Genomic DNA, 11,569 nt, shown 5'->3' on the forward strand with positions numbered 1-11,569 from the left:
TGTATGTCTGATGTCTAACATGTTTTTCTGATGTCTAATGTGTGTGTGCATGCATGTCTGATGTCTAATGTGTGTGTGTGTGTATTTCTGATATGTCTGTGTATGTATGTTAATGTGATGTGTGTGTATACAGTATATGCATCCATGTCTGATGTGTGTGTATGTATAAATGTACAGTATGTCTGATGTCTAATTCGTGTGCACACACATGCATCTCAGATGTCTAACGTGTGTGTGTGTGTGTGTGTGTAGGGTGAATCAGCAGTGGCAGTACCGTATCGCCTGCAAGAAGCTAAAGAGCACAGAAGTGACAGCGCTGCACACTTATCTGGAGAGATCCACACTGCAGGAGCTGCACACACACACCAGCGGTAACACACCTGACACACACACACACTAAACACCACAACACACAGCTCAATCATGCATTACCATCATAATAAAGCAGTCAGAAGAGCAAACACCAAACCTGCTGGAGCTCAACTCTGTTTACTGTCACTCCTTTAACCTGCGTGCTTCTCTGATGTTTAAATACAGTCAAATAAAATAAAAGGTATTAAATATTGAAAAACAGTATTTTAAATGTTTAATTATTATTGATGTAAGTGACTGACTGAACTGAATGACTGAGAATTGAGGAATTTTCCAGCTTGATTCATGCTGTGCACCTTTTTTGCCCTGTAGCTGATGCTGCACATCACAGATCTACTCTTTCCTTTGTTCTTAATCTTCATTGTACAAATATGTTTGTTGCTTTGCCTAAATCTGACCTCTGACCCTCTGCAGACAGCGACACAGAGAGCAGCAAGTTGATCTTTGAGCTGAACGGACAGAAATGGATGGTAAATCTCAGACTAAAGACGCAGTTTCTCAGATGCATCGCACTGTTTGTGTCTGAAGTGTGTGTGTGTGTGTGTGTGTGTGTTGTGCAGAAATTACCTGAAGATCTGCAGTTCATGACGTTCCTGCGGGAGTGGCACATCCACGGCACCCGCATCCCGGAGATCCCCTCCTACATCGAGGCGTTTGTGGAGCTGCGGGTGCTGGACGTCCCCAAAAACGGCCTGAGCAGACTCCCAGTGGAGATCGGTCAGGAAAACAACACAGATCACACACACACACACACACATACATACAGCGCTGGGGGAAAGTGTTGGCCCCCTTAATTCTATTTCTATAAGATAATTCTATCAGTTTGCAGATAATAATGATCTATTATTTTCTATCAGTTTGCGTTTCAAGGCTCAGTTTTAGGCCCTCTGCTCGGCCCTGGCAGATTTTAGAGCCCTCCTATAGCTGGACAGACTGACGCAATTCTAAAGACCTCTAAATTAGTTTTTTTCATTTACGTTCCAGGGCGCGGGTTGCTGTTTTGAGCGCGCGAGTATGACTATTATACCATGGTGTAGTTTTAATCTCTCTAGCCTTTTTTAATTTGATGGGTGCCACAGTATTTAGTGTGCTTGTAAAGATGGCATCCATACTGCTGGTTACTACATCAAGATCATTTGAGTTTGTGGGTGCATTACGAAACAGAGAGAGATCAGGTGAATTATTTATAAATTCATCTTTGGTTGACGGAACAATAGTTCTACTAGGACGGAGTATTGGAGTGGGTTTGCTGATTTCAGGTAAACACAGCTTATATAGTAAGAGGTAGTGATCTGTAATATCATCACTTTGTGGTAAAATGTCTACGTCAATAACCTCGATTCCATAAGACAGAATTAGATCTAATGCCTGCTTTAAGCCAGAGGTTCTCAAAGTGGGGGTCGGGACCCCCCGAGGGGTCGCGGGACAATGAAGGGGGGTCGCCTGGTGATTTTCAAAAATCAATTAATTTTTATTAAACCTTAAGACTTACTGTATTTTATCAATAACCTATACTGAAGAGAAAAAAATAGTCGCTTATAGTTACTAGTTCTATTGGATTGCGACTTCTCGGGTAATTACATTATACTAAAGACACAGCAATACTGTCAGATGCAGCAGATTTTGTAACACCAGGTTCAACTTTCTAGCCCATTTACAGCACTGACATACATAAAAAAACAAAGAATAGACTTGGGTCTATTAGTGTGTTTGTGCGCATCATTGCATACCAGGTTTCTGTATTTATAACCACCACCTGAGAGGATATTGGGGGTCACGAGTCACTGGCATTGTCATTTTGGTGGTCGCGGGCTGAAAAGTTTGGGAACCCCTGCTTTAAGCGATGGGTTGGACCCACAACGTTTTGCTTTATCCCAAGTGAGTGTATTAAATCCATAAACGCGAGCCCTAATGTATCGTTAGCGTCATCTATGTGGATGTTAAAGTCACCTACAATTAGCATTTTATGAGTTTTGACTAGTAAGTCAGAAATAAAATCAGAAAACTCTTTTAGAAAATTGACAAAGGGTCCTGGGGGTCTATATATGGTGATTAAAGCGAGAGGTTTTTGCATAGTATCTGGAAGCTGAACATTAAGCGCTAGTACTTCAAAGGAGCTAAACATAAGTCCGTTTCTCTGATTAACATTAAGGAAATCACTAAAGATTGATGCAACTCCACCACCACGACCAGTTTGACGAGCCTCATGTTTATATAAGAATCCTGGAGGAGTTGCTTCATTTAAGACAATATCAGGTTTAGTAAACCACATGAAGTTGTGCTAATAAAGCATTTCTTAACACACAACTGCCTGAATAATAAGATATGTAAATGTTGATTTGAATGGTTAATCACTTACTAACTCATCCTGAATGATCTTATAAACCACCAACTACTCTTAAACTGCTTTGTAAACATTGCAATACTTCAGTAATGAAAAATGAATCAAGTTAACATTATGCAATTTATAAGTCTACATAAGTCAGTTATAAACTGCTGACTAATGTCTTACAATGTAGAGCTGAGGCTTAACAAATGATGAATTAATTATCCGCTAATGCTTAAGAAATGACTCATCGTGTGCAGTTATTATAAATGTCACTGAAAATGATTCAAGAATTAAACGGCAAAAACTCTAATAATAAAATCCCAATAACACACACACACACACACATGTATGTCTGCTTCTTCACAGGTAAACTGCTCAATCTGAGGGAATTAAACGTCAATTATAATAAACTGCTGAGCATTCCTGCTGAACTGGGCGAGTGTGTGAATCTGGAGCGCCTGGAGATGACCGCAAACACACACCTGGCGGAGCTGCCCTTCGAGGTACACACACACTGCAGATACACACACATACAAAAACACATGCATGCACGCTCAAGAATGAAGGCATTTACAAGTCATGTGCTTGTGTATCCCAGCTAACAGAGAGCGTTCTCTGAACGTTCCGGCAAGGTTTACATTTATAATAAAGTGCTAGTAGTAGTTTACATTTCTGGAGTTGAGAAATTGAGAACACTGCAAACACATGCGCCAACACTTTATAATAACTACACACTCCGAATCATTTATTAAGCATGAGCAAATGTTACATTCGTCATCTGTTCAGCATTACCTATACGTTAATAAGAGTTAGTCAGCAGTTTATTACTGCTGCTACAAATGCTGTATTACTGACTTACAGCCACATGTATAATGTGCTTAATAACTGTACTTTCATCATTTGTTAATGATTTGTTTTTCATTACTAAATGAAGTATGGCATTAATAACAAACCAGTTATTTAAGAATAGTTAGTTGCTTTTAAAGATGATTCAGAATGAGTTAGTAAATGATTAATAAACTATTGCAATCAACATTTATAACTCTTATTAATCAGGCATATACTAATAGTTAATGTGTATGTTAATAAATGCTTTATTAACTCAACTTCAAGCAGTTTTGTGAGCTAATCTAAAGTGAGGATTCGTGCTTTATAAATCCCTTATAAATGACAAATAAAGGCTCAGTTAAATTCCAAACAGGAAAAAATAAAACAAAAACAAGATTATTCTTTCCTATTGATTTGAAACACATTCAAATAAATACACAAATGACAATGCACTTCAAATGAACAATAAATCTGTGCAACCTTAACTAGAATAAAATGACCATGCAGTCTAAACGTCATTAAATAACACTGGAATATTATATCATCATATTGAAATCAACATTTATAATTCTTATTATTCAGGAATTAATGGTTACTTGGTTTGTTGATAAATGCTTCATCCAGTGTTGTGAGCTAATCTAAAGTGAGGACTATTGATGCTTTATAAATCCCTTATAAATGACAATTAAAGGCTCGGTGTCAAATGAACAAAAATCATTGCACTCTTATCTAAACAGTAAAATGACTGTAAAGTTTAAGCATTGCTGAATATCAGGAGTGTCAAAATGTGACATCAAATTGGACTAAAAAACAGTAATAAAGTTTGATTTATATCATTAAATTATTATAATTAATATTATTGTTGCTTTATTACTGTTTTTTAGTCCAATTTGATGTCACATTTTGACACTCCTGATATTCAGCAATGCTTAAACTTTACAGTCATTTTACTGTTTAGATAAGAGTGCAATGATTATTGTTCATTTGACACCGAGCCTTTAATTGTCATTTATAAGGGATTTATAAAGCATCAATAGTCCTCACTTTAGATTAGCTCACAACACTGGATGAAGCATTTATCAACAAACCAAGTAACCATTAATTCCTGAATAATAAGAATTATAAATGTTGATTTCAATAGTTTATTAATCATTTATTTACTCATTCTGAATCATCTTAAAACCCTCCAACTACTCTTAAATACAACTGGTTTGTAAATAATGCAATACTTAATTTAGTCATGGGAAATGAACCATTAACAAGTTATGAAAGTACAGTTTTTAAGCACATTATACATGTGTTTATAAGTCAGTGATAGAGCATTTGTATCTGCAGTTCTAAACTGCTGACTTGTTAATGTAGAGTAATGCTGAACAGAGGATGAACTCACTAGATCAGTGGTTCTCAAACTGTGGTACATGTAACACTAGTGGTACGTGGAGGAATCAGATATGTCATATTGTACATGCCACATATATTTAAAATATGATATCAATGTGAGAACATATAGCATATATTTATGAGGTCCAAGCAACACCCCCAGATGAATATGTTAATACTTTATATTTAAGTACAGGAGTGTTTTTTTAATTAATTTTAACGAACAGTAGCCTACCATTTTTAACCTTTAAATACACACTTCAATATAAACGTTGACGTTTTATTTTGTTTGTTTGATTTTTACATATAAGCACAGTACAGTGTTGATGTTCAACGTATTTATAATGTTTAAAGCGGCTGATAATTATTAATATTCTTAATAATAGGAATTAATCTGCCATGTTTTTGAACTGTACAGAGCTGTAGCTGCTTTACTGGGCCTACTACGCTACTGTATTTCAATAATTCAATTCAATTCAGCTTTATTTGTATAGCGCTTTTACAATGTGGATTGTGTCAAAGCAGCTTCACATAAATGGTCACAGTAACTGGATCAGGGTAGTTCAGTTTTTAGTGTTTAAGTTCAGTTCAGTTTAGCTCAGTTCAGTTCAGTTCAGTTTAGCTCAGTTTAGTGTGATTTAATCATTACTGAGAGTTCAAACACTGAAGAGCAAATTCATCGATGCGTAGCTCTACCAATCCTGAACCATGCAAGCCAGTGGCGACAGCGGAGAGGGAAAAAAACTTCACCTGATGGGAGTGAAGAAAAAAAACCTTGAGAGAACCAGACTCAGTTGTGCACGACCATTTTAATTTCTCCGCTGGCCAAAAGTCTTGTGCAGAGCTGCAGTCTCAGCGGTGGAGGCTGGAAGCTGGCCTCAGCGAAGACTCGACTGTCCCTGGAGCGTCACTGGAATCAGTCTCATACTCTCCACTCCTCCATGACCTGGAGGAGTAACCTGGAGGAGCAATGCTGCTCATTATGGTGGTACTTGGAGAGACTATTTTTTTCTGAGGTGGTACTTGGTGAAAAAAGTTTGAGATCCACTGCACTAGATGCTAATGCTTAATAAATGATCTATAGTGTGCAGTTAATAAAGTGTTACCAAATGCTTTTCAGTTGATGCTTTGAGTTTTAGTCTTGTTTCTAGTCCAAAATATCCATAAACTCTTAAATCAAGAAGCATTTTCTAGACCAGTAATAGATCTGGTGTTGTTTTCAGAAATAATGAGTGAAAATAAAGTGAGTTTTCCATTAAAGCAAGCAGAATAATCTGCGCTGTAATGAATTAGTCGTAGCTCTAATTTAATTAGCAGGTCATTTAACATTTCCACATCATGAAAAGGTCAGCAAAATGTTTGTAGTTACTGTTGTTAGCTGGGATATTCCTCTGGTTTCAGCTGAGTAACCTGAAGAAACTCCAGCACCTGGACTTGGCAGAAAACAAGTTTCCCAGCATCCCCATCTGTGTGCTGCGCATGGAGAGCCTGAAGTGTCTGGACATCAGCAATAACGCACTCAGAGACCTGCCTGAGGACATCGACAGGTGTGTATGTAGCGGAGGCCAGCTAGTGTGTGCTGTGCAGGTAAACCTCACTCCTCTGACCTCTAAAGGTGCTCTATAGCGACAGATGCTAGTGGCCATGGTCTTTAGCCTCCTTGTTAGAGTAACCGACTCCCATGCGGAAGGTCGCCGGTTCGATACTAGCTCGGAGCGGGTTGGGTGGCGTAGGACCGGCGTTGTTACATTGGTGCCGTGACCCGGATGGGAGTGAGGTTTAGGGGGGTGAGTGTAACTGAGGCCAGCTAGTAGGTGCTGTGCAGGTAAACCTCACTCCTCTGACCTCTAAAGGTGCTCTAGCGACAGATGCTTGTGGCCATGGTCTTTAGCCTCATTGTTAGAGCAACCGACTCCCATGCGGAAGATCGCCGGTTCGATACCAGCTCGGAGCGGGTTGGGTGGTGTAGGACCGGCGATGTTACATTGGTGCCGTGACCTGGACGGGAGTGAGGTTTAGGGGGGTGAGTGTAACTGAGGCCAGCTAGTAAGTGCTGTGCAGGTAAACCTCACTCCTCTGACCTCTAAAGATGCTCTAGCGACAATTGCTATGGTCCATGGTCTTTAGCCTCCTTTTTAGAGCAACCGACTCCCATGCGGAAGGTCGCCGGTTCGATACCAGCTCGGAGCGGGTTGGGTGGTGTAGAATCGGCGGGGTTACATGTACACAAGCGCACACATAGACACACGCACACACATACCTTGGTTGGATGATGAAACTGAAGGCCTCAGTCCAGCATCAGCTGCTGTAGTGAATGACAGACAGGAGTCCTGCACAGCGGCCAGAGGGATTCTGAGCCGTTCTTCATCTAAATAGTGTTCAGGTCACTACTGATGCTGCTGGAGGAAAACCTTTCCTGACTCGCTCCTCCAAAACAGCCCAAAGTGCTCAATAATGTTTAGATCTGGGTACTGTGCAGGCCATTGGAGATGTTTAACTTCACTGTCATCTTCATAACACCACTCTGCCTCCAGTCCTGCTGTGTGTGTTGCTGCATTATCATCCTGATGCACACCACCACCTTCAGGAAACAATGTTTGACCCATTGGGTCACATGCTCCTCCAGAATGGGTTGGTCCTTGGCGGTAACCCATCACCCATCTAGCACAAGTAATGGGCCTCGGGAACGCCATATTGCCGAACGAATCATCAGTGATCCCCACATGCTTCCCTCTGGGCATCAGCAGTCTGGGTGGGCCGCTTCTTTGGGGCTTCTCCACACAGTAACTCTCCCGGATGTGGGAAAGACAGTGAAGGTGGATCATCAGAGAACAGCACATGCTCCACACCGTCCACAGCTCCAGTTCTCCACTGCTGCTCCACTGAAGCCGGCGTTTGGCATCAGCAGGAGTGAGCAGAGGTTTGGGTCATTATATTGACCCTGTCATTCTGCAGTGAGTCGGGCAGCGGTGCTCTGATGTGTTGTGGGTAAATCGAGGATATCAGCCGGACCCCCTTTCAGACAGCTTCCTCTGGCCTCCACAGCTCCTCCTGCTGGATGTGCTTCTTCTTCTTGGTGGTCTGCGGACATTACTCTGAACACCACGGCTCTGATCATCACACACACTTGCTTTCTTGCTCACAGACACACACTATCACTCTGTCTTCTTCTGAACTCTGCTATGTCCCCATAATGTTGTTTTAACACGAGCACACACAGACTAATGGGCACACACACACACACACACACACACACACACACCTGACGCTGTGGTGTTTCTCCTTCAGGCTGGAGGCTCTAGAGATGCTGTTCCTGCACAGAAACGCGGTGCGCTACGTGCCCATGAGCACCAATAACCTCCTCCATCTGAAGATGCTGGTGATCAGCGCAGACCAGCTCTACAGCCTCCCCTCACACCTAGTGGACAATCCCAAAATCAAGTACGTCTGAGTCCACCACCGAGCCGTGTCATGCACAAATACAGGAGGATGGGGAACACTTAGAACAATGATCACATGAAAAATAGATTGTTGTCACACAAAAGCAATCATGTGTTTGCTCCAAAAACATCCGAGGTCTTCTGCAGAAATGAACGCGTTTTTCAAGATACTTTACATTCACTTTGAAATCTTTTGTAGCATTGTGCAAAATTGAATGTTTACACCAAGAATCTTTGCATTTGCTCCAAAAACATCTGAGCTCTTGTTCAAAAGTACGTCTGAGTCCTCAACTGAGCCGTGTCATCATGCACAACAAATATAGGAGAGGGGCAGGAAACCCTGGAGTCAATCTAGCGCCAGAAATACTTGCAAAATAAAAGGTTTTGCAATTAAAAAAGAAAGTATTGAGCAAAAATAAAGAATTAAATAGATGCAAATCTCCAAAAATCACAAAGCGAAAATACATTTTTGAGAAATAAAAATGAATTCTGCTAACAAAAATAAAGAACTGCGAAAGGGAAAATTCACCTTTGAGAAAGAAAAATAAAACTTGCAAACAAAAGAACTGCAAATACAAATCAACAGAGCGAAAAATCCTAAAATATTTGCAATAAAAAACTACTTGCAGTTTACAAAACCCGTCTAGTCAATTGCAATGCTCATGTTGAATTGTTTTTAGTCAACCGTGAGTTTGCCACGCCGTTTTCACTTCGCAGTTCACTGCCTGCCGTAAACTCCTAAGTTCCCTTGACCCTGACCACTTGTAAATCAGGGCCACAAAGTGAAACGCACAGAAACGTGAAGTGCAAAGTGAAATCAGCATCGCAAACTCACAGTTGAATATATGCAATATATATTGAATATATTTTTCTCAATACTTTATTTTTTGTTTGGTAAATCTTTCATTCATTGTGCAAGTATATATGACCCTAGATTGACGCTATAGAAAACTCAATAACAATGAACAATAGATTGCTTTTGTGCAATAAAGTATTGCTGCTTTTCTTCATTAAACTTTGCTCCCAAAACATTTGTCCTGTGCAAAAAGAAGAATGCGTTTTCCAAAGACTTTTGTCTAGTTGTGCAAAATTAATGTTTGCTACAAGAATCTTTGCATTTGCTCCAAAAACATCCGTCATCTTGGTCAAAAGTATTGCATTCGCTCCAAATATATTTGTTGTCCCATTCAATAGTTCTGCATTTCCCCCCAAATTTTGCATTCACTCGCAAACTGTTTAGCAAAAAATAAACAAATAAACATTAAACTGCATTTGCTCCTAAACTATTTTATAAAATTGTTTTGTGCAAAGGTTTTGCATTCCCCCCCAAAAAAAACTTTGCATTAAATCCCAAAACATTTTTGCAAAAATCTGCAAAGAAATGAATGCATTTTCCAAGAAACTTTGCATTCACTCCCAAAACATGTCAAGCTGTGCATAAATGTATGTGTACTCCAAGAATCTTTGCATTTGCTCTAAAAACATCCGTGATTAAGCCCAACCCTAACCCTGTGTTTAAAGTTTTGTGTGAAAAATAAAAAACTGCATTTGCTCCTAAACTATTTGCAGTTTTGTGCAAAGGTTTTGCATTCACACCAAAAACTTTGCATTAAATCCCAAAACATTTGTTGTCTTTTGCAATGAATGCATTTTCATAAAAAACTCTGCAATCACTCCCAATACTTTTGACCAGTTGTGCAAAAAAATTATATACATAGGTGCTAAAAACTACTGCATTCGCTCCAAAAGTATTTGTTGTCCCATTCAATAGTTCTCCATTCACACCAAAAACTTTGCATCCCAAACTGTTTGAGGTTTTGTGTAATTTAATCCCTTCAGACCTGAATTATTTTTCAAATTTCAGAGAAATGGGATGTCATGTGATGTCCATTGTAATGGCCGCAGGGTCTGAAGGTGATTATTATATATGTATATATATATATATATATATATATATATATATATATATGTATATATATATATATATTTTTATATATATATATATATATATATATATATATGTATATATATATATATATATATATATATATATATATATATATATATGTATATATATATATATATATATATATATATATATATATATATATATATATATATATATATATATATATATATAAACTGCATTTGCTCTAAATTGTTAGCAGTTTTGTTCAAAGGTTTTAGGTTTGGCATTCCACCCAAAAAAAAAAAACTTTGCATTAAATCCCAAAACATTTGTCAAGTTGTACAAAAAATGCAAGTCTTATCCAAAAATCTTTGCATTTAATCCAAAACACCAGTGATCTTGTTCAAAACTATAGCATTTCATATATATTTGTCGTCCTATTTCTCACCAAGATCTTTACATTCACTCCTAAACTGTTTAAGAGGTCACTTAACAATAAGGCGCATTAGTTAATGTATTTACTAACGCTAACTAAATATGAACAATTTATGTAGAGCATTTATTAATCATAGTTCATCATTTTCTAATGTTCACTAACACAAACAAATACTGTAGTAACGTATTATTTACAGTTTGTTCATGTTAGTAAATGCATTAACTAACATTAACTAATACAACTTGTTGTAAAGTGTTACCGTTTAAGGTTTGTGCAAAAAAATGAAAATAAATAAATGCATTTAGTCTGAATTATTTGCGGTTTTGTTCAAAGGCTTTGCATTTCCCCCCAAAAAAACTTAGCATTAAATCCCAAAACATTTGTAGGGTTGTGTAAAATGTAATGTTTATTTAGAGAATCTTTGTATTTACTCCTAAAACATCAGTGATCCTGTTCAAAAATACTGCATCCACTCTAAATGAAAAATTGTCATCCCATTCAATAGTTCTGCATTCCACAAAAACTTTGCAATCACTCCCTAACTGTTTAAAGTTTTGTGCAAAACTATTTTATAAATAAACTGCATTTGCTCTAAACTAATTGCAGTTTTGTTTAAAGGTTTTCCATTCGCCAATAAAGTTTGCGTTAAATCCAAAAAAACATTTGTTCTCCTGTGCCAAAAAGAATGCATTTTCCAAGAAACTTTGCGTTTGCTCCTAAAACTTTTGTCTATAGTTGTGCAAAAAATGTATGTCTACTCTGAATCTTTGCATTTACTCAAAAAAACATCTGCTTCAAAACTACTGCATTTGCTTCAAAAATATTTGTTGTTTTCTGCAATAGTTCTTCATTTACTCCCCAACCATTGAAGGTTT

General features: G+C 38.2%; 1 protein-coding gene across 8 annotated transcripts in view; it reads left to right on the top strand.

Moving 5' to 3' along the window:
* lrrc2 (leucine rich repeat containing 2) overlaps nt 1-11,569 on the top strand; it is a 59,043-nt gene that overhangs the window by 41,757 nt on the left and 5,717 nt on the right. For 2 of the 8 annotated variants that reach the window (XM_087264159.1, XM_087264160.1), the window contains exons 3-8: nt 253-371; nt 787-842; nt 933-1,089; nt 3,068-3,204; nt 6,311-6,456; nt 8,198-8,350. In XM_087264159.1, the coding sequence (XP_087120285.1) occupies nt 253-371; nt 787-842; nt 933-1,089; nt 3,068-3,204; nt 6,311-6,456; nt 8,198-8,350 (768 nt within the window). Of the gene's footprint in view, nt 1-252; nt 372-786; nt 843-932; nt 1,335-1,731; nt 3,882-6,042; nt 6,457-8,197; nt 8,351-11,569 lie in introns of all 8 variants that reach the window. The other 6 variants (XR_015497421.1, XM_087264162.1, XM_087264161.1 and 3 more) reach the window with 6 other exon arrangements.

This window comes from Danio rerio, chromosome 8, assembly GCF_052040795.2.
Source record: "Danio rerio strain M-AB ecotype USA chromosome 8, GRCz13ab, whole genome shotgun sequence".
NCBI lineage: Eukaryota > Metazoa > Chordata > Actinopteri > Cypriniformes > Danionidae > Danio > Danio rerio.